General features: G+C 42.5%; 1 protein-coding gene across 1 annotated transcript in view; it reads left to right on the top strand.

Moving 5' to 3' along the window:
• Nucleotides 1-24,359, top strand: part of GAB3 (GRB2 associated binding protein 3) — a 293,254-nt gene that overhangs the window by 213,345 nt on the left and 55,550 nt on the right. Inside the window, exons 3-4 of the mRNA XM_069211804.1 lie at nucleotides 12,190-12,406; nucleotides 22,955-23,421. Of these exons, the coding sequence (XP_069067905.1) occupies nucleotides 12,190-12,406; nucleotides 22,955-23,421 (684 nt within the window). The remainder of the gene's footprint in view (nucleotides 1-12,189; nucleotides 12,407-22,954; nucleotides 23,422-24,359) is intronic.

Below are 24,359 nucleotides of genomic sequence, written 5' to 3'. Positions count from 1 at the left end.
GCCCAGCTGGGGGCTGTGGTACACCCCTGGTTCTACCGCAGAGTACCTGTTCTCTGTTATTACCTCAATATGTATTTTGGTTTTGCTCAAATGTTAAACGTCCTAATACTGCTTTGGGGCAGGGATGCTGTATAAAGATGTTAAAAATAGGGATGAAAAAAATGTCAGGTGTTAAATTCGAATTCAGGGCTTGCTCAATAGTTTGCAACATTCCACCTAAAAAAGAAGCTGTTCTGTTTGGAGTGGATGGCGAGGCCAAACCAACCCAGCTGGTGGTAGGATGTACTCCAACTGGTGGGTGCACTAGCCTGCCACAGTTCAATAGTTTGTTTCAGATTAGTGCCTTCCCCTTTCTGCATTTATGGAGACAGAACTCATGCAGTGCAATCTGTAAACTTTTCCTTGGCGGGTGATGATTACTTTGTGTCCTGGACCAAATGCTCCAGATGCTGTTTCTAGAAATCTAAGTAAAACACATTACACATGTCTGACTTACGCGCTGCCCTTTGCTGGGGGGCTTACAGGGAGGTTTACATCCAACACCCGGATAATTTCTCCCAGATATAATGTTTAGTGTTGGGCAGTGTCGATCATGTATTTGTATAGAGGCTCCTCGGATGCTTTATAAATCCTGCCTTGCAATCTTTCTTATTGTGTTTCTGTATGAAAATTATTTTATTTATTCTTCCCCCTAAATCGAAAAATACCCTGTCTTCAGAGACTTTTCTTTGAAAATATATGCGGAGGCACGGAGGAATGCTGCCAAGAACTTCCCGCCTTCTTTTCGACATGTTAACTTTCCTATTTGCCTGTTAAAAGAGTGTTAAAAGGAAGATTTAGGAACAAACAGTTCAGTGTTAGAGACAGACGATGTAACTGAGACAAAACGGAGGGGCAGCGTGCAATCAGAGAGTAAAGCACACAGAAAATAAAATAATGAAAACAGAAAAAACAGGTCGTAACCGTGCTCACCTTAGGCGCGCTCGGCTCTCTTCAGAAAGTTGTCTTTTTGTTAGTTCGTCTTTGTTCGTTTGTCGCTGCTTTAATGGTTTCTCTTCCCGCTCATCGTGTGTGATTGTCATGCCTTATTGTTCGCTGCTCTGTTTCTTTGACTGTTTCTGATTATACAGCGCAGTTCTCCTTTCCCAGAAGTAGTTGGAACCCGTGTTTCCCATCTGCTGCTGTATGGTGGGCCAGAGAAGATTATATATCAGTGTAAGTGGCATTTGACAGGTGTGTCAGCAAAGTATCTAACATCTGATTCACGTATTGGACTGCCACACATCTGTTGGGTTGCAGGCGGTATGAATCTCAGGTTATATTGGATGGTGGCATTAAGTTGAATTGGGAACCACAAAATATTGGAATAAAACACCGTGAAGACGGAAACTTAGGTAACAAAAAATGGAAGGAGAACACAGGTAAATACAATGGGTAAAAGGTGAGGGATGGTACGAGGGAAGCGTAGAGATAATGGACAGAGAGTGGAGCAATCATAAAAAGGTACGTTTGGGGGAAGGGAGTACCTCGCGGAACCCTGTCTTAAATAAATAAATAAGTAATTAAAAATGTCACAAAAAATAAGAGGAAAATCAACAAGCAAAATGGATGCTGAGTCTTTACAAGATATATATCCAGAGGTTAAAACGCGTTGGTGGTGTCGTTTCATATTCCTTGGATAAAGTAATAAACTCTCCCGGACAATTGCTTGGGTTGGAGATTGTGGAGGAATGGTCCTTTCCTCACGTATGCACCCGTAAATCTGCGTGCCAAAAAGTGGACCGGTTGATGGTGGATTATATATATATATATATATATATATACACACACACACACACACTACAGTGAAAGAACTGAAAGAAACCAATTATATTACTATAAGATTTAAAGATTTATTATTAATATTCTAAAAGTGAAAACAATAATAAAAGTAGGATCTCAATATTAATCAACCCGAATGTAATCTCCCCATTTGATAGGTGCAGGCGGTCGGTCCCCTCCACCCAGCGAGGGACTTTGGAGCTGGTGGACTAGCTGCCTTCAGTAGCACATACAGTGCATTTTTCATACGGGCTGATGTAGCGCTGGATTTCTGTACACATACTTTCTGACCTTCCATCCAGCATAGTGCACTGCAGAGTGTACTGCGAGTAACCTGATGCAGCCAATTATTACAATTAATATACTCATTCTTAACCATCAAAACATGCCAGGTGAGAAGGAAAGCATACGCTCGTAGCTTGCAGTTGTAAGGTTGGTTGACACCACAAACAAAATACAGTGCTGTTTTATTTTGATTTGTCATCTGGTAGATATAAAAAGCTTTGCCTCATTCTTGTGGCAGTCACAGCTCCTCCATGAAGGCAAACTAGCACCACCCCACTAGATAAAATCCTGCAAGGATGAAAATATAAAATGGTTCTAAAGTTAACTTATTACCATTTTATTTTTCACTACTCTGTCGGCCATTGCTGCTGAATGGCAGCAGCAGGGAGGAGTGGTGGGCACCTAAGTTTAAAATGTGCATATCACTTTGGCCGGTGTCTTGCGATGGCCAGCCAGACATTCACACTTTAAACCTCTCCAACCCAAGCTGTCTTTGCTGGGTCAAGAGCAAGCACAGGCCTCCAGTGCCTTCGGGAGTGCTGAAACAGCCTGCTGCAACCAATCCCGGCTCATGAGAGCAGTGTCTGGACTGGTTAGGGGAGGCGGCTGTTGCCCCCAGTGGATGACTAGAGGAAAACACCAGGACCGGAGGACATGCAGCAAGGTAAGTGCATGTTTTTCATTTTACTTTTTTTTCCCAAGGAAAACTAAATCGCTGAAATCCATTACATTAACGTTTTAAAGTTAAACATTTTAACTTTAAAATAATAATGTAATGCATGTTGGCAATTTAGTTAGTAATTATTGCATACATGCCAAGTTTTATTTTCCCTTTCGGCACCAGGGGTGGCTCCTCCATTAGAGTGGAGGAGCGTCGCCCCACTTAAATGCCCCCAGAAAAGCCCCAGAGACGAAAAATAAAATGGTAATGAAGTTTATTCATTACCATTTTATTTCTTGTCAACCCATCCTGAATCAAGTGTCAGGACGGTGGTGGGGCCTGCTGAGTGGCAGCATTGGTGGGCTGCCTGTGCACTAGTTTATAGTGCGCATGTCACTTTGGCCAGCTGTTTTGTGACGGCCAGCCTGGCATGCGCACTACAAACCTCTCAACCCAGCTGGTTTGAGAGCCTGCACAGGCCTCCAGTGTCCTTGGGAGCATCGAGAGAGATCGCTCCATCCAATCCTGCCACTGCTCTCATGCTGTTTACTGAGAGCAGCATCAGGATTGTTAAAGGGAGTTAGCTGGGGCCTTGGGCGTGATGTGACGAAAAGAGGAGGACATGGCTGCAGCAATCATGGCGAGTATTTTTTTATTTATTTCATTTATGTATTTATTTTATTTATTTATTTTAAGTACCTACCCATTTGCCCACCCGCTACAGTTACTGTACTTGCCAGCCGCCACTGGTCGCACAGCACTTTGTTCACCCATTTGCCTAACCCACCACTTTCAGCTGTTAACAACTACCACTGTCTTGTGGTTATGGTTGGAGTAAACCACAGCCTCCTTTTTGCTGTTTAGCTGCAGACAGCTCCAGCTGTCTGTCAGAGACACCACTGTAAGCATTACTCCACAGAGCCAATCCTTGCTCAAGATTGTCATACTCAGTTGCTTTGCTCTTATTTGTTACTATCCTCTCTTTCTGTGTTTGACTCACCCACAGGAGCTTTTTTGTTTTTTTATCGGTAGAGTTGTCTCTTGTTCTGCTCAGAACGCAGCATTGCGTGTAAGAAAAAAAAACCAAGTTGAAACACCAATTTACTGAATTTCAGTGCCACCTAGTGGTCAATATAAAAACTACAGCAGAAATATGGAAGATACAACATAAAACTTGAGACACTGAAGAATACTATCAAGCAGCATTTACAATGCCAGTTGGGCTTTCTTGTATGCGGAAGTGAACAAGACCAATTTTGGCATTACCAATGCTTGTTTCGGTTGAGTCCTCCATTTAGGCCCCAATCGCACCACACGTTTACAACATCGTAGAAAGCAAGTAATGGAACTACTGCAGGAGTATGTGAATTACAAAGCGTGTTCCACAACCAGAAGGCTGGTTTCAGACATTTGCAATAAACCAATACTGCCCTAGCAACCACCAGAGAAGACTGCCTGACTGCCTTCTTCAGGCCTGCATCTTCTAATGCTCAAGGTTACAGTGAGCTCGCACTGGGGATGATCCTTTGTATTCACGGCACATAACAAATGATATAATCTTCCTTTTATCCTAGAATAACACATGAGCCGGTTATAATTTAGAATTCTGCCGATGACGTTTTATTTGCTAAGAAGTAACTGTGTGTCTCTGTCAGCACTGGTTATCTTCCCTTCCAATGGTGGATAATTTATTGCAAGGAGCGGTGTGCTTATAAACCACTTTCATCCTCATCATGGCTTTATTTATATGGTTGAAATGGATGGAAATCCCAACGACTACAGTGCATTTGTTCCAAGTCTTCTTCCACAACACAGCCAACAAACTGGATCAGTCAAGTTCACCAGAAAAAGTGTACCCTATGGTGTGCCAAGGGACCTTACCTCCGCGCCTTCCTATTAACATGTACAGGTGAACAGTGGAACCTGTATGTAATGAAACAGAAGCGCATCACAAAACGTAAAAAAAGCCTGATCGCAGTGGTCTTCTGGGCAATGCAAGCAATGTCTACTTTGTAGAAACGGCTGTTTACTTCCAGAGGCACTAGGCTGAACAGGAAGCCTGGGACTGCGACAGAAAATAACCAACAAGAAGGAAAAAACTGGAGACCAGAAAATACCTTCTTGCTGACCAGGCCAAGCAGCAGAGTGACGAGCGGGATATAAACTAGAGGAACTGGAGAGCATCTTCTCAAGTGGTCTTCACAATGGAGCTCCTCTTTATAGTGGAGAAACAGGATATGACTTCGTTCTAAAAATAAGGTGGATCCATCTTAAATTGACAAGAAAAGGTCAAAATTATCATAACCATACATTTACAAAATATAAATGCAGCTACTCAGGAGAAAAATGCCCAATATAAAGGTGTAGTGAATAATACACTGATTTTGAATTCTTTATTGTTTTCCTGCATGTGCTGTGTGCCAAGAACTGCATGCAGGAAACTGCCCCACACTCCTGTGAGCGGTGGTCGGAAATCCCGACACACTGGAGGAAAAATGGCGCTGGGCGAGGACCCTGTCGCGTCTGCGTAAAAAGGAGGGTACCCTGCAGCACAGAGCCATCAGAGGGAATCGCTGTGGCACTGCACGCTTGCGGTAACCAGGTAAGGAAATATTCCTTACAGTTCAACAGGACTGGGAGTAAGGCCAGTACAACATTGTTGGGCCCAGCTGCACAAGAGTGTTCCAGGGATAATATAATCCCATGCATTTGCCCATAAACCTGGAAGCTGTTCCAGCCTAAAGAAATTGTGAAATCCTCTTACCCATGACCAAAGATAAACTCAGTAGTCAAGTAAGGCAACTTCAGAGAACCCATACTTTGAAAAGTCTAACTCAGTACTCCCAAGAACCCTCTGGGTATCTGACCCAAGCCCACCAGCATTTGTCACGTGCCCCCACTGACTTTTGGTCTGTCATTCCCGCATTCTCTCCTTTTCCTGCTGTAGTTACCGGTATTTCATCAAGAGTCACGGGGAAACTACAGCGTTTTCTCCAACATTTGTCTTGACATCGTGTACCTCAGAGAAAGACCCAAGCCTATTGCACCGCACCAGTGAGGCTATAATTCTTTATCTAAGAGGAGTGGTCTCATAAAAGTGAGCAGCACATAACGTGGCTGGTACCAGGTTTTCAGTTGCCTCTGTACTCAGGCACAGTCCTCACCTAGGAATATTTCTCACTCAAAAGTCACAGATCTCTCTTTTTGTATAATGCATTTTTAGTGTGTGGCTTATACAGCTCTTGTCTGCGCGAGCTCTAATTACATGGATTTTCTAGTACAGTGCCCAGGCACCCTGCAGGACATTACGCTGTGACACTGACAACATCAACATCAAGATCACATCACTTATGATGCAGACACATTATGCATTTAACTTCTTAATGTTCGTGCATAGAATAATGACGCCTCTGGGTGCCTACTTTGTGTATTAAAGGCAGACCAGGGCCTTGACTCTGCCAGTGTTTCTTCTTTACTGCGTTGGCTAATAAGTTTCACATTTGTGCTCCTCACAGAGAGTAATGAAGTCTGGCAAGGTAAGGTAGAGAGATCTTCGAGCACGTTCAACAGTAATGCCCCGCAAGCAGTGCATTATCTGGAATGATAATGACAGCGGGCCACAGCGGGCCAGGATTGGTACTATAGCCCCCGGGCCTTTCAGCTGCAAAGACTTTCAGGGAGGTTTAGCTATAACAACCTCAGAGAGAATTAGCACTCGTGACCATCATGCAGGATTAGAAATACTGACCCTGCAGAGAGTGGTTTTACACTGTTTTCTTACAACAACTGTACCCTCTCAATAAATAAAAACTCTCTTTTGGAGGAATAGCTACTTTATTATCCAGTAGGCTGAAAAGGAACCTCTGTGATATCCATCCTTGGATGCCTCCATCCACCCTATACACCAATTCCCCATAGGTGCAGTCAGTTTCTCAGGTCCCTGCTCAGCTTTGCGCATGTATACGCCCATCCTACATCAAAGGCACTGCTCCACCGTCACTCTGCATCCTGCTGTGTGGACCTGTGAGGGTATCCAGGTTCTGAGTAGGGCAGGCCTGAAGGAGTAGGAGAAGATCATGCTTGGTTCATCTGGAAGACCCTCACAGCTACATACCACCTTGCTTACGCCCCTTCACCACACAGTAAATTCCTCTTCACTTGTCATCTACAATTCACGACCTGCGTGCCCCTGTCCAGACGTCACCTACCACAAGCACACCCACTGTAAACGCCTCAACCTGCACACAGGTGTAGCAGAGCCCTCCATCCGTGCCTTCACTGGTACATCCAGACCATCCATCCAGGGGTATGAAAGGAAAGAGAAGCGATGGGAAGAGAGTTGAGGCAGAAGGGAATAAAGGTAACGGGAAAGCGGAAAATGTGAGATGGGATAACGCAGGAGACTTAGTCAAGTATCTAAGGCGATGGGAAAAAACGGCCACAGCACACAGAGAGTAATGTCCAACAATGAAACCAGCAAAGATATTGCTGGTGTGGTACTGTAGGTTCGGAGAGGAATTGTGTTGAAATGAGTCTCAAATCCGGTTTGTAGATGTTGTCTTTATTTGTAGATGCTTAGAAAGCATTAAATCATCGTGGAGATACAGACAACACATGTTTCGTCACACAGGTGACTTTATCAAGGCTGTAATACAGTAATGACAACAAGTATTGGATACATATCTGTGTATTGTACTTCAGTGTAAAAACCAGAGAACGTAACTATTAGGTGCGAGTTTGTGTAGGTGAGCAATAGAAAAACACGGCTATAAAGGTGAGTAGTGACGGGAACCCAATTAGGCAACATGAAAATACTAAGTAATACCCCGTGGTAATGTGAATAATGTCTAAAAGACATAAGTATTTAGAAAGTTAAAATTGTAGGCACTATATAGTGCTGTGTGCACGCAATAGGTATGCAAAGTGGTAGAATATTGCAAGAATAAGAGAAAGCAGGGAGATAAAGACAGTATAGACAACACAAAAGGGGGGAGATAAGGCTAGGTGCATGAAAAAGCTAGAAGGAGTACTGAGGTAGGTGTGACCCGAAGGGCATAGTTGAAGGGTAAAGTAATTACCTGGGGCCGTTGGTTTTTCTAAGGCGGTTACATTGGAACAACAACAGCTGGTCTGTTATCCCCTCAACCCAGATGGTTAAACTGTGCGATCCTGGGCAACACACTGTATAAATGTAATGTGGGAGTCCCTAGGAACAGGCTAAAGTCTAGTTTTAATCACCTCCAGGAAAGAGAATACTGGAGTGGACAGCTGGAAGAGAGAAAGAAAGAAAGATGACAGGAGGACAGGAGATAAAAGAAAATGAAAATGTGCTGCAGTGAGACTTTGGAACTTTTGACCTTCCCCCCCCCCCCCCCCCCACTTCACCAGAAACGTGGGCTGATCGCTTCTACCCTGTGCCTCATCTCCATCACGTGCTAAATTTGGAGGTGTTTGGATAAATGCTTAACCATCAGCACTAAGCACCAAATAAAAGAAAACGAATTGCTGGAAAGTGCCCGTTGTTCTGCTGTGGGGATACTCGTTAATATTTTTAAGCACAACTTTTTCTGCTGCATGTTTATTCTTTATCCGCTTTAAAGCCTATTTGGCATCTGAGACTGCTCTATGTTACGAGGCTCAGAATGTGCCTTTCCTCCATCACTCAGAGAGTGAGGCGAACACACTCATAGTAAGCACAGAGCTGCGGTTGTCGAGACTGACGATGGTCAGACTGACAATCATGTACATATTTCAAGTTGTTTGAAATGTGACCTCTCACGTGTCATGCCTCTGCTCGTCCTGTAATGTGTGGCCTGTTAATCGTGAAATATTTTCGAAAATGCACTAAATATTTCACAAACTCACCATGCATTAAAGATGTGTCCTGCATAACTGCTTGTCCCCGAACCTAGAAACCCATTTCACACCTGCACCCTACCTGCAGAAATTGTAACCTCCCCTTGTAGTCTTCAGCAGTTTAATTTATATTCCACCCGGTGCCCCAGCACCACAATGCAATTAAGTTTTGCGTCTGTTCCAGACACATTAGGGGGCGGGGGGACCATTAAGGGTTTGGAGGACCAGGAACAGCATAATAAATTGACAGAGCTCCCACTTTGTCAAACCCATGCTTCCCTCACCTCATTGAGATGTGGAGGGATAATACAGTTCCCAAGGGCGTAGCCTCCTGTGGAAGCGCCATTGAAAGCCATTGGCCTGGTGCCCTGTGTGCCAAGGTCCACATGGTCACAGTGGCAGATGCTCCTTCCTGTTTATAGCATGGCGCCTGCCACTGATTTTTCCTGGCCAGGAGGACCATGTGAGTCAAGGTGTACCAGCGCAGAAAAAGAGAGAAATTATGCGTGTATGGGAAGTTTTTCATTGGTTTTCAGAAGCAACCTCATGCATTGGGGTTTGATTTCGAAACAACAGAGAATGCATTTAGTTGTGATGAAAATGCATTTGCTGCATCAGTTGGTACTTACGTCAGATAGGTGCCCACAATGTGGGTGTGAGTCTCACTACGGCGTGGTGGTTGATCAGCTGGAGTTAATTGCCTCCGCCAATCCAATAGCCTAGTGGGGCAACTACCAAGGAGTTTATGATGTCCCCTGCTTATTTCCTCAAAGGCCCTTGTTTACCTTCTTCTTTACTTTAGACACCCTGAGAGCTATCACACACCCTTGCCAAAGAATTGTGCATGGTTATGATATGGTGACCTCTTGTCTCTTACTCTCTGGTGTCCCTCCTGCACCTCTGCTCCTCTCTCACCTTTCTCCTCAATGTCTTGTCCACCTGCTTATCTCGCGCACCTTCCTTCATCTCCTCCACCTGAAGCACACTTTGCTTGCAGTTAGGGCATACCTGCAAACGCTTCCTATTTTTGGAAGTCAAAATAGCTTAATTTGAGCTTTTCCTGCACAATGCTTGCTTTCTCCATTAGATGACATATAAATAAGGTACTTAAAATCCTCTTTTTTCCTAAGTCTTCCTCTTGTCTGTTCCAGAATGTTGACAATGTTAGTTTATCATAAATGGGTCTTTCAAGAGGATACAGGTATCTTCCACTGAGCCTCTGTACTTGAAATCACATTCACATTGCTACCTAGTGTCCAAGTCACCTTCCCAGGTCCATAGGAGGGAACCCTTTTGGGATTTCTTCAACCTGGTGCAGCCTTTGCACTTTACCCTCCATAGCCGTCAAAAATGGAGGGCTAAGCACACTTCCACTCTACCTTGAGAGTGATATCCCTTTGCGAAACGTCAAATGTAGATTTTTATAGCGCGACTTATCACCCGTGAGGGTCTCAAGGCGCTGTCCATGGGCACGGGGAGATTAAGTGATTTGCCCAGAATCACAGGACCCGGATCTCCAACTCCTGAGGCGGTCGCTCTGACCACTGCACTACATCCTCTCCCTTTGGCTCACTTGTTTGCTCTCTGCTCTTAACAAACATGTCTTTGCAGGACATGAGAGAATTATACATGAAATGTAATCAATTAAACCAGGAGCGGAGCCTTCTCTAGCCCTGGGAATCTCCCTTGGTGCCTAAATTCTTTCATCTTGTTGACGAACAAGAACATTTGTCTGACCTCAACAATTGTGATAGGATTGCTGGCCTTTCTGAAAGGAAAAAAACATGCACAGAAATAGAATTTTCCTAGGGGGTTTCCACAATTACAGATTAAGTTAAAGGATCTTACTAAATGTGGCATGTGCTTTGTCTCTCTTGACTTAACTGACTGTTATGTATTTTAACTGGTTTTCATTTTGTGGTTTATTCTGTGTCCACACTGAATGACTTAAGTGCGCTTGTTTCCTGTAAGAAACAGCGCCGCACAATAGTTTTGTGCAATACATAAGTGTAATGTAGGAGGTCTCACTAGAAAACACCTGTTAGATTCAAGACACTGTTGGGGAAAGAGTCTCACCCCTTTAGTACCCTTTTCACCTATGGAATGTTAGGTGGGTTAGTCCCTCTTCCTGGAGAGTGTTTCCCATTGTTTGGAAGGGAAAGTGAATTGTTCATGCATAGCAATGGCGGTGCATGTGTGCTCCAAAAACTGTTTCTCCACTCCTATTGATTATTTGTGAATGGATATTTTTTATGTCTAAGTGTGTTTTTGCTCCTAAAAGTGGTTTGTGTTTCAAAAGTGATTCCACACTTCTGCTGATGTTGCACCACGCTAGCTATACACGTTTTGTGATTTTGCACCTACATTTGATTTAGCTCCTAAATATGATTTATGTTTCTCAAGGTTTTCAGCACTCCTGCCGATGTTTCGCCCCAGGTGATTTTTACACCTCAAGGTGCTGTCAACAATCTATATCATGCAAATACACACCTTTTTAAATTAATGTGACATCTTTCACATTTTCTCTCCTTATTACATGAGTTTGCACCTAGATATGATAGTATAGTCTTGCTGACTTTGCACTAAGGGTGATTTCGCAAACAGGTTTCAATGCCTCTAATGGGCTTTTAGGTGCTAAACATTTTGTTCCCCACTCCTGTTGATATCATACCATCTACTTGGGATTTAGCACCTGAAGGTGTTGTTACACCTGAACGTTTTTAGTACATGAGTTTCCACTACTGATGTTGCACCAAGGGTGATTTTACACTTGAGTGTAATTTTGAAACAAAATGTGACTTTGCACCATAATGTAATTTTGTCCTGATCAGTGTGTCCACTCCCCTGCCGATGTTGCACCCAGAATAGCTTTGTACATAAGTGTGATGTTCTCCTTAATGTGATCCTCAAAGAGTTGCCACATAAATGCTAATATAGCACTAAGTGTGATTTTTCACCTAATTATGATTTTCACTGAATATTAATTATATTCCTAAATGTGATACAGCAACCTTGCTTACTTTGCACAGTGGTTGATTTTGTATGTAAAGGTATTTTGTATCTGAAGTGATTTTACACCTAACTGTGATTTTGCACATAAGGATAACACATTACACAGTCATTAGAAGCAGCAAAAGAGAAAGGCAGAGCAGAGATATGGCACAATTTGCCAATGCCTTTTACCACATTAAAGCAATACCTGTTGGCTTGGACAGTGCTTGTTTTGTGAGCCAAACTTCTCCCATGCTCTCTACTATTCCTCGTCAGATGTATGCCCTGGGAAATGTCTTAAACCTGAGAGCGGCATGCAGGGTTTTGGGGTCAGCCCATTTGACCATGAAACACTTTAATGTATACACTTCAGATTTCAGGGCATTTCTTGGGATACATTCCTGGCCCTTTTTCCCAAGCTCTGTTTATCAAGTTGAGGAAACAGTGTTCTTGCTAAATGTAAACACCTAGTATGGAACTTTGTGCTCACTCGCCCTGCACTTTTATTAACGGTGTGTGCTGCGATTCCAAACACTGAGAATGTTAACAGTGCTTTTTTTTCACTTTTGTACCAGATTCAGTTGACAGTGTCTCCAATACCACCTCCTCTCTTCAGCCGTCGCCGGCAGTCTCCATCCACACGTCGAGAACGGCTGACCCTTCCTACTCGACCGACAGTTCGGCGACTGGCACGCCAACCACAGAAGAAAACACCAGCGAGTCGGACTCCATCTTCCTTCCGGACTATCTCTTCCTCTCGAACTGTGAGACCGGCAAACTCAATACCAACAGGTATGCCGTCTTTGGAGCAGGCTTTGGTGAATGCTTGGTTTTAGGTAAAGAGTGCCTCTGCTGAAGCGAAAAGGGCAGCATGTGTGACTGATGTCAGCAGCTGTGAGTGCAAAAGTGCCAATGTAGCTCGTGGCCAAAGAGAGAGAATTCCTGCTGTGTCAAGGGACATGTGGTGCTGGGATCTGCTTTACAATGGTCATTAGGCCATGGCAGAAGTGACATCACTCACCTTTTGACAACTGATGACATCACAGGGTTGACTCCTTCTTACTACCTTAGCCCTTCAGCATACACGTGTCTGCTGCTGAGGAGCCAGGAGATGGGCAAGTCATGAAAACTACAGAAAGAATGCAGGGAACCTGGAGCCCTGCTAGCTTTCTTTTCATGCCACTGTTTTCATGGCCCAAAGCCCAGGTGCATTAGGGGCGGTCCGCGGTTTACCATAATCCGAGCAAGAGTTAACATGTACTACTTTTCTTACCACTAAGTGTCTTCCAAGTAGAAGACTTTCTTACATAAAGCCAACTGGCCAGCTTGGTTGTATAAGAACCAGTCAACATTTTTCCCCTGTTAAATTCCGGCAGGCTTGACCGGCTGAAGTTTAACAAAGGTCACAATATTTAACACACACTGTAAATACTGGATGTGGTAAATACCACCCAACTGGGAATTCTGATCCCTATGCAAACAGGGATTTATGCATAGTTCGGAACATTTCGGCCAACATGTAATCAGGGTCCTAGTCATACAAGCAAGGTCCACTTCCTGTGTCACAGGGAAGCTCCAACACTCGTCCCTAATCATCACTACGTTTATTTATTTATTATGTTATATAGCACAACTCAACGTAGACTGGGTATCTGGGTTGTTTACAAGCAAAATAACATTGGAGAGCAGGACCCCTCCTTACAAAGATGCTGAACAAAGACCATACAACCAGATACTACCAAAAAGCGAAGTTGTAGAGGAGTGGAGTGTTAGAACAGACGAGTAGAACAAAATAGACAGTTTGGAGTAACGTATAAGAGTTGAAAGGCAGGTTGTAAGGGCAGAAAAACGGTATGGGAGTATAAGAGATCTAGAAGACGGAGGGAAGGGAGTATGGGAACACACTAACATAATAGGCGAACAATGCAATGAAATGATACTGGATTGTGAGAAGATATCAGGCGGAGTGAAGATGCCCATAAAGAGAAGAGGGAAATTGGGAACAGGGGGGTGGGCCACATTACATCACACCACTTTACATCCTCGCTAGACACCATCAGATCTTTATCCTGATTCATCTCAGAACATTCCATTCCATGCATCCACAATCCATCTACACGCATACCCGTACAATATTGTAACACATTTCCCACAAAGAAAGAACTGTCAAAATTTCAAGCAGTCATTTAAATCCTTCTTTCGCATGACCTTTTTTGGAGACTTGCTAGTATTACAGAGAAGGGGTTATATTAATTGAAAGAAGACTTAAATGCAATTAAGGAGCTAATGCATAGAGAGAGTCTATCTGAAGTAATTCAATCCCAGGTACCTATTAGGATTCATCTTGAGAAAAAAGTTTCACACTATGCTTTCAGCAGATATCTCTATAGAGGGGGACACATCAGGGCTAGGGGAGCAAGGAAAGAAAATCCTGTATATACCGGTTTGTAAGGTAATACGTAAACATAATAGCAACTCAATTGAAAAAAATATTTTCTCTCACCTATTAATAGATTCAGGGTCTGTAATCCTGAAAAACTTTTGGCTTTTATCAGGCTAAATCACAGGAGTATTTACGCCCAGGTATAGATATCTAGCCTTCCGGGTTACACATACTAACAATCGCTGCAGAACTTGGAGAGGGCAAAATTGCAGAACCTTCAAAAAACTAAATATGTTTAATTTTTGTGAAAGTTACATGTACTACCTGAAATGTACTTGACCTCCCATGAAAAATGAGTGAAATGGCATGCCTAGCTTACTTACAAAGGCGTACAAGATACCCGCAGGGACTGGTTCAAGCAGAAAATATTTCTCATTCACATCATTCATAATTTTTACAATTTTGAAAGGCACTCTGCCCTCGAATCAGCCTGGTGACTCTAAATTGTAAAAAATGCAAAATTTGTGTAATGTAAAACACTCAAATTTCTCATGATTTTGCCTACATAATACGTTTTCCTACTGGTCGCATCAGAACAAATCCTGAAATTGGTTTATGTCACTGCAGAACCAGAAATTGATGAAGCCATTAATACCTCAAAAAAAGGATGCAGGTACCGGCGGTATGCCGCATGCCGGCTGAGAGATATCAGATATTATTTCCTTGTGTAGGAAGTGCTAGGGAGTTTATTATTTTATGGTGCCATGCATGGGGGCAACAGCCAATCGCTCAGCTGAAGCCACTATTTTGTTAAATTTTCAGCCCAGTAAAAATCTCACTTGTCGTGAGATCGGCAGACATATTTTGATATTAAACTCTGCCATCAAACTCATCATGAGCGCCATTTTAGTCATATTAATTAATTGCTTTTATGCCTTGATTAACGAGAATCGGAAAGATTCCGTCAGTAGCCATCGTATGATGGATCTTGCCCTTGATTTGACATGAGCAAACAGCATTAGTTTATAAAAAGGAGTGATCCTGGCGGTTATGACAATTGATGCTACCAAGTCTTTAGATAGGGTCTACTGGATGCATTGGTGGAAGATACTGATAACATTTTGGTTCAGCAGTAAAGTTTTTTGCAGTTACTCATAAACTACTCACCATTCTGCTTGCAAGACCTCACAATAATAAAATCCATATTCAAATGGTAACAAGGCAGTTGTGTTCCCTTTCCCAGGTGGTATTTCACTTACGTAAATTGAAATGTTAGCACAGAGTATTATGCAACATGTGGATCTCACCCATTGTGCTTCAATAACTGGAACAGCAAGAGGGCATCCCGTGCCGGCAGTATGATAATAGACACAGCCAACTCGTCTGAGGCACTTAGGACCAGATGTACAAAGCGTTTTAACAGTAGCAGACACACCAGCTTGGCATTTGTGACTGTCCAAATCCTTTTTCTGATGTGCTAATCCCATTCAAGGAGTCAGATTCGTTTTTCCTGACTCCTGAAATGGGATTCTGATGGAGCACCGATTCTCCACCCGGAAGTGGTGTATTGTAGGCGTTTCTTCCAAATACTGACTTGGTATCCTATGTATCATTGTTTTCTGACCGAAATTCTGTTGCACAACATTGATGTTTTACTGACCTTTCAAAAGAGGTGGTAATACTTTTCCAAAAGGTCTTCCTTTGTGAATGTTAAAAATGAAAGTTTGTTGAAGCGCAGGCTGTGGCCCGTTATATTAACCTTCCTCTTAAATGTCTGTGTATCTATAGTAACCACACATTAGAGCAGTACAGTTTAGGAACTGTTCTTCTGTATCTGAAGACGATGGTTGATTGATGGAATACAATCCTGTTAACACTAATAGCAAGAATTAACGTGTTCGAAAATCTCCTTTTCTCCACCAGCATTTTGTTTAACAACGTCCCTCTTTATGTTGAAGCCATGATTTAAAAAAACAGAATCAATGCTGGTTAGGGTCATCTTGGCTCACAAAATAATAAGAATGACCTGGAGAATGTTTAAAAGAAACTTTCTGAAGGGAGGGCGGACCTTTCCGGACTCACAGATATATTTTTGGGCACTTCAGCTTAACTGGTTAGTTCCTTTATTAGGCTCCCTAGCATCTTGAGATGAGTTATTTCAAATCATGATTTCAAGTAAAGAAAGGCTGGGTCATATAGAAATATGCCAACATAACATTCTTTAGGAATATTACGTTTCTGACCTTTCGTTCTTGTCTTAGCACTTACGATGCACACAGGAAATGGTCACTTCCTTAGCATTTGCAGTCTCAGACGAATTGTTACTCTCTGGATTCCTCGTTCCTTAAAGAACCCGCCATCAAGGCCACTACAGGATGCAGGAATTCTGCTCTTTGTGAACCTGCTTGATAGTCTACGGCGGGAGCTCCTCTCCAGGTTAAAATGTATTCATTTAGCATCCTGAATTATGATGTTATAGGCGGGGAAGGAGTTGAACGCCACCCTGTGTTTACAAGAACGTCTTTACTCCGGTATTGGCTCCAAGAAGGAACAGTTTAAGGTCTAAGAATCACTTATAGATCCTCCCCGTTCTCTGATGAAGAGCTGGCTGATTTCTGGGAAGTCAGACAGACAGACACACACACACACAAACAGACACACAGACACACACTCTCTCTCTCTCTCATACATGTTTTCACTCAGTCGACTCATTTAAAACAACCATTTCTACCCTATCAACAGCCTATAGCAGACGTGAGAAGTGGGTTCAACTCTGTTTTTTCTGGGAATTGTGCACCATGTACCTGATGCATACATGACCATTTCCATACGCTTTTCAGCTGCCCGGTCTTACTGGAGTACTGGAAAGCAGTGTGAAGCACAGCCAGGGAGGTTATTGGCAGTCAAATCCCATTTAATAACTCCCTGGTTCTCCGATTTGACACCAAAAAGAATATGGGCTGTTATAATATTTTCATGGCCCTTTTGGCTCTAGTCCCAATTTGCATTAATTGGGTAGCACATCACTTGAGGGGTATAATGGTTGCCTTGAATGTGTCTTGTATTTTAATGTACTGAGTGCACAAAACAGTGATTCAAAACAGTAAGATATGGGCACCACACCAGGCTTGCAGTGGCAACAAAATGTGGAATTTAGTTTATATACTAATGGGTGAGCTAATTATTCCACTAATGTTGAGTTTTTGTCTAGACCGACTCCTATTGTAATTTTAGGGCCACTGTTGTGATTATGCTTTTAGGACCTTTAATGTTTTGACACATAAAAAAACAGATGGTGTAGTGTTTTGGCTACACACAGATTAGTTATGGATAGGAGGACAAAAAACACTCCCCAAAAAATAGCCTGCCAAAAGCCAGATACAAGCAATTCCCAAACAAAACCACGCTTCATCGGACACTCATGAAACTCCTCTATCATCTCTAACTCTTCCCATCCCATACATCCGATATGCCACTCCACCCAAAAGTGGTAAATCACTTGCACCTTGGCTACAAGCATTTTGCCCTCTCTCACTTCCTATTTGCTGCAACCACTCTGAGACACATCTTGCCTTTCAGAGAGGTCATCCTGCAAATCTGCAGGACTGAACACATTTTTCTTGCTCTGCAACCTCCAATAACAAGGCACAATCCGATTGCTATCCCATGTCATCATTTCGCTGGATGACTCAAGTCTACACTATCTTTTTTTTTTAAAAACCCGGCAACCAAAGGAGCGGCAGTCACCGGTTCAACACTTGTTCTCCAGTACCCTTCTTCTCTTATCATACTGTGTGTTAATTATTTTTTTGTACATCTCTGACTATTATCCACATGTGGTACATCCTTACTACCTGCACTTCCATTCCCACTGCTACTCTCAAGTTGATAGTTTACCCACCACAGGCTCATGCTAACCTCCAAGTTAGAAATTATTCTCTCTGCTTCCTTCACTGTTACTGAGAATCTAGACATCTTAGGATGGTTTGGGGTGCACTTACTTGCTTCATATTGGACATGAACAAAATTATTATTATTACAATCCACACCAAAATGCTAAAATGCACAAAAACACAAACAAATAGCAATAAATGCAACATTGCATATAAAATGTTTAAATATGTGCCCAAATTAATACATTCACACTGACGGGCAGAAATGTCAGACATATATAACTGACCAAATATTTAGTGTGCTGATGGGGCGTCAGAAACAATTAACAGCGGCATATAGAAAGGTTTGTGGTACAGAATCCATCAATCTTTTCCAAGTGTATGTATCACTGTAACATTGACTGTTGAATGCCACGCAGTCAGATGAGTTACCCGCTAACCACCAGTGAACAACTATACACAGTTACCTTTTGTACTGTAATTGTATTTATATAGCTCTTACTACCCCTGACGAGGCGTTGAAGTGCTTTTTGGTGAGTAGCAAGCTACTCCAGATCTCAAATGGATTAGTGGTGGATTAGTATAGGGAAATATGAGTACAATATTAGTATAAGAATAGGGAGGTATAAATTAATTTGAGCGGAGTACATGTGAGTCTGTTTGTTGGTTTGAATAGAATAATGGAGGGATAGAGGACTGAAGAATCCAGAAGTGTTAATTGTGAGATCTTTTTAGTAAGATGAGGTTTGGGATGAGTAAAGGAGGTGTGGAGAATGGAAGAGTCTGTAGAAAGGGATTAGGGAGTTCATAGTAGTTAAATGGGGTTTGGGATGAGTCAAAGGAGAGATAAATGAGGATGGTGTGATGAAAGGCTGAGTATAGGTTTTGTCATGATAAAAAGGGGTCTGTCAGGAGTAAGTAGAGGAAAGAGCTGGTGTTTTGTATGAACAGGGAGCGTGTGTCTGGATGCATTAGAGTTTTGTGTAATATGGCTTTGCATTGTGTTCGTAATGAGTGTATGTGTTAGTGGTACGGGATAAAGTTGTGTTTTGTGTGAGAATGAAGGTGCCATAGTGTTGTAGTTGGGGTAGAATGGTGTATAGGTGTGGTTTGTGAGGTTTTGTAGTGGTTGTTGAGACATTGAAATCTGTATGAGGTTTGTTTGTGGTACGTAAGTAGAATGCCTTTGCTGATATTGTGTTTGGGTGTTGGAAGGATTAAGGTGGTTGCTTAAAAAAGGAAAATTGGCCAGCATTATTGGCCCTAGGCCTGACCTGGCCCAAACAGGCAGCTGCCCTTGTCCTCTCTGCCCTTAGCTTTGATGCCCGGGCTGTGAAATCCTGAATTCTAGCTTAAGTAGCCCTATTCGCCAATGGAACCTAAGCCCTAACCAATCAGAATCCTAACCATAAACCCTTGAGCCAATAGGAGATCTGGCCATATTAACCAATCACAACCCTAGCCCTAACAGCCAATAAGAACTGTAACCCTAAACCCTCAGTCCAATAGGATCAATAGCCCCACTAACCAATCAGAGCCCTAGCAGCCAATCAAACCAGTAGCCCTAAACCCTCAGTCCAATAAGATCCCTAGCCCCACTAACCAATCAGAGCCCTGACAGCCAGTCAAAACAGTAACCCTAAACCCTTTGTCCAATAGGAACCCTAGCCCCAGTACTAATTACAATACAAACCCTAGAATATTACTTCAGTAGGAAACCATAGCTCTAGAACCAATCAACATACAAACCCTAAGCGCTTAAGCCACTGGAAATACTAGCCTCAACAACCAACCACAACAACAAATGCAACAACGAATAGAAACTTATATAAGGAGCATGTTACCTTAAGCCCAGGCCCCTGTGGAAGGGAGGAGGTAATTGTTCCTCTATTCCTCTAGTTAGAATCTCCTTGGATACAGAAAGGCACAATCCACACTTCCAAGCTAGCAGATTCTGCTTTTCAGGTAAGAGCCTGTGTTGCCGGGCTGGAGAGAGCACACTGCACTTGTGTGTTTGGCTGGCCCCGGATGGCCGTCCAAGCATATATGCACACTGAGGGGGAGTGCTGTGCACTGCTCGTCACCCCCGTGGCTTCACCCCATTACAAGAAAACAATAATAAACGCAGTTTATTATTGTTTTCTTGTAAAGGTTTTGCTGCTGCTGGCAGGGGTGCGCCACTCCTCCGCCCTAACAGAGGAGCCGCCCCTCTCTGCAATGCTCACTTTCTTGTACCTTTAAAATGGTACAGAGAAGTTTCAAATGTATTCTCTATTCCAAGGAGATATGAGTCAATTTCCGTAGATTTAAGACAGAGATGCAGAATACATGTTTTGTGGTCATCAGACTGGATTACTCTCATCCACAGAAAGAGATAAAAGTCTGGGTCGGCACTTTTCCTTCCTGGGAGCTACATTTTCCCAAATTGGAAGAGTATTCTAATGTTCTGCAGGGACACCCGCAATAGTCCCTCACCCAAAAAAGTCTTACTTATTAAGGTAAAGCTGGCACTTTTTTGTTTTACAGATATCAGTACAAATTCGTACAAACTTTCCTCGTTTTATTTTTTGTGAGTCCTCGCTGTAAGATGTATAATGTTAACTGCTCTTGGGTGGTTTGATTTTGTTCTCTCTAAAACCGTTCACGTGTAAGGCGCTCTGATAACCTCCACGTGCTTTGTAAAACAGCATAGCAAAGCAAGGACACCGTGCCGTGAAAATATGGTGAGGAATGAACATTATGAAGTGGAAAGAGTGCAATCTATAGAGTGACCAGGAGGTGGCACCAAAGCCATATCAAATGTACCGTTGTGAAAGCAGGTTTCTGACTGCAGCCTGGATAGCTTAACATTATTGGAATGTGTGTGTTGGATATACAAATGCGGTAAGACAGTATGACTTGTCCTTTATAGTGCTGGCGCTACACAAAACAGTTGCGTTACAGTAAGAACACGCGACGTCGAACTATTAAGCTGTAATTCACGCTGTCCACATTGAGAAGAGGCCGCCTTTTCTATATTCTATGGCACAAATATTGTTATGTGCTCCCAATAAAATATGTTTAAAAAATATTGTTGTGTGCTCCGGGTTGCTGATCTTTCTGCTTCACGGTGTTACTGACTTAACGATGTTACTGACAATTTGTAAGTTTTCTCTCTTCTCTGGGAGTGTGTGTCATCGGAGCCAATATCGAGTGACGCGCAGTGGCGCCTTGTGTGTTGGCAGTTTCGCTGACACCAGGCTGGGTGTGCACCTGCGGTGAAATTCCATTTTAGTAAACATCCTGGTTTGTATTACGAAAACCTGAATCCATATGATATCCTCATCAGTTGGACAGGTAAAAAACAAAAACGAGTAACACTAAAAAAAAATAATAATAACATTTCCGCAAGACAACGCACCTAACTGGACGACCCTGGTATTGAACCAAGTTCTCTTAATTCCTTCCTTTTTATTATATAGTTTCATTTGCATACATTTGGGGTACAGAAACAAAGCTTACAGAAGCCATTGCAGAATAGCAGAAACTTACCCCATGGTAGTGATCAGTACATCCAAATGACAGCTCTAATCTAATCTTATTTTAAAATGCATGTTAGTAATGACCTATGAAGGAACCTTCTATATTTCTTAATGAACAATGGGAATAATAAAACAATTATCATACCCACCCTAGTCAAACCAAACCAAAAAACCAAAGGACATATATTTGCTTATTATTTGCTCAGCACTTGATGTTAAAAAACATAAAACATGACATTTGGCCGTGAGTGACACTCCCTAAACCAGACCGCTACACATTTACCGTGTTTAGAGTCAAGTTACAACTGGCGAAAAACTCTTTCTATGATTGCAAGACTCGTAAAGTCATTCGATCAAGTGTTAACCTTTGTGTATGTCTTGTTTCTCAAAACCCAAGTATTCATCCAGTGCTCGCATATGTGGGGACTAGTGTTTGATATTGGCTTTAAGTGCAGGCTGAAATTTGCAAAGGGAACTATTTATGTTTAAGGTCTGGTAGTTTATATTTTAGGGGCTTAGCTTTTGCAGTCCAGGCTTTTGCAGACTGTTTTCAGATGCTGTGTTTCCTGTCACTTTCTCCTCCGCCTCTGACATCAAGGTGTATCTTTAATTTAAATGCACTTCTTGTGTTAGCGGACAGTACTGCGGCTGTCGTCAGACTCAAAGTCAGTGACCCTCCTCTATGTCTGGAGCAGGCACAATAATTGGCCAGGCCATCTGTGAATGGAGACCCCACAGCATGAGACCTGTTACCAAATGAAAGATGTGTATTCGCTTCTCGGTTGGATTTGCCATCAATGCAGCCCTAGGACCAGGCTTGTTGTAATAGCCAGATAAAGGGCCCAAGAAGAACAGCATAAATTGAGAGGCGACACCCATTGACTGCAAATCAAAATTTTTCTGTTGCAGATATGGTTAGTTGTAACTGATGAACTTGAACATGTTTTGATTGACACGGTATACACGGTTCCCATTTATTTTTCTTATCTTTTTGCATTTAGAAACGTCTCGTGTAAGTTCATATTTATTCCGAGACATTTTCCACCAGGATTATCACAAGAGGGTCATTTTACCTATCTAGCTGTATATTTAAGAGGCACATGTATGTTTGTTTGTCAACAAATTGACAATGTACCCACTGTATGCTAGCCAGGTTCCAATACTAATTCTGCCAATTAAGTTTGACTTTGACTACCCCAAGTTCTGTCTTGTGTGCCCAGTATTAGAGGACCTTTGGTAAGTGGATGACTGAATCATGGTTTGTATATTTTTTAACTGTTCTAGGTGTGTCAAGTGTCTTATCAGTTGGTACAAAAGATGCATTAACTTATCTTCTCATCAGGCATGTATTTTTTAAGGGCTGCATACCACATTAGACATGTTGGTTGTAGTAGAAATGCATTACCGATTTTGTGCAAAATTAGCATTGAGCTTCCATAGTTTAATTATGAGGTACCATATTGTACAAGGGGGTGATTATGACGCGTCTAGTGGAGGAAACATTAAATGACTGTAGAATTTGCTTTTCTCATCTGTTATCCAGGAGCGACAGCTTATCAATTTCTGATAAATCGCTGGAGCAGACATCATCGGATGATGTCTTTGTCGATGCTGTCCAATCCCAGGCGTCCCTTAATGTGCTAACATCCTCCTATGGCTGGAATGAGCGCCAGGACCTTCTCCAATCTTTGAGCAATGCCATCCTGCCCAAGGATCTGCCTGTGAATGGGATAGCAGATGGATTCTCTTCGTCCTCTCCTTTGTTAGGGCCCTACCTCACCGGAACCTTCCTCGCTGACAAGAGGCAGTCACATGGAGTTTCTGAATGTGATGTTTTCTTGGACACTCCACCACCCAGGCCACCCAAGCCTAGTCACTTCTCGGAAGCGAGGTCGGAACTGCAGGCGAGTGGAATCTTTCCAAACTCGATGGGGGCTTGTGGGCTTCAAGCTGGAACTGTGCCACGAAGAATCTCCCTGTCTGGTCTGGACAATGTACGGAACTGGAAAGGTAATCTTTTAAACTTTCAAATTCTCTTGGTGATGAAACACTGAAACAAACTCCAGAAACTTTTCCAATCACAATGCTATATCGTTTAAATGACAATTACAGGTTTTTGCCATTTTACCGTCTGTTAAATTTGCTTCCTGTTTATTACATTCATATTGCTTTACTCTGCTTTCCTGCATTGTGACTTATTTTTGCACATGTACTCTAAACGTTCTGTTTAGATTTTTTACTTTATGTGGTGTCTTTTTTGATATTTTCGTCTAGCAGGGGTTTCCACTGGCGGGGCACTCTCTCAGACTAATACTGTCTCTGTCTTATTCCTGGTCTGTAGTGCAACATTATGTACACGTCTATGGTTGGTAAAAATAATCTGTTTCGATGTCGAAGTTGTGACAAGATGATGATTTTGGAAAACTTGGATGATGGGACGAAGGCAATCAAAGAATAAGACACATCACGTAGTTCACAAAAGAAGCACCTCTGACTAACGACATCTGTATATTGTATGGGAATGGCAATCTAGCACAAGGGAAGTGTCATGCCAGACATGACGCATAACTGATGGCAGTTCAGTAACTTTTAAAGTCTGTTTCAATTTTTCACTCACTGATGATATGGTCTAAGAAAACAATAGAGCGTAAAATATACATTCGTTTAAAATAATGTTGACTGTGAACAGAAAGATGTCAGGATCCCATGCAGCCCATTCAAATGATGTGTTGAAACAGAATGTTGTTTGGTTGTAGAATGACAAATAAAAGGTGTTGACTTCCATGCTGTAACCCCGGTGCAGTGCCTCGTTTAGACATCAAGTGCTGAGGCTTAGGATGAAAATACTTTGTGTACCCAGCGCTTAACGTGTCTTTCTCTTAACTTTTTTAATTAATTTACAATTTTTATTTTGCTACCTCTGCTGGGCGAATGTTCACTCTAAGCTC

Source organism: Pleurodeles waltl, chromosome 2_1, assembly GCF_031143425.1.
Source record: "Pleurodeles waltl isolate 20211129_DDA chromosome 2_1, aPleWal1.hap1.20221129, whole genome shotgun sequence".
Lineage (NCBI taxonomy): Eukaryota > Metazoa > Chordata > Amphibia > Caudata > Salamandridae > Pleurodeles > Pleurodeles waltl.
The sequence above is the reverse complement of the archived record's forward strand: the minus strand, read 5'-3'. Positions and strand labels throughout refer to the sequence as shown.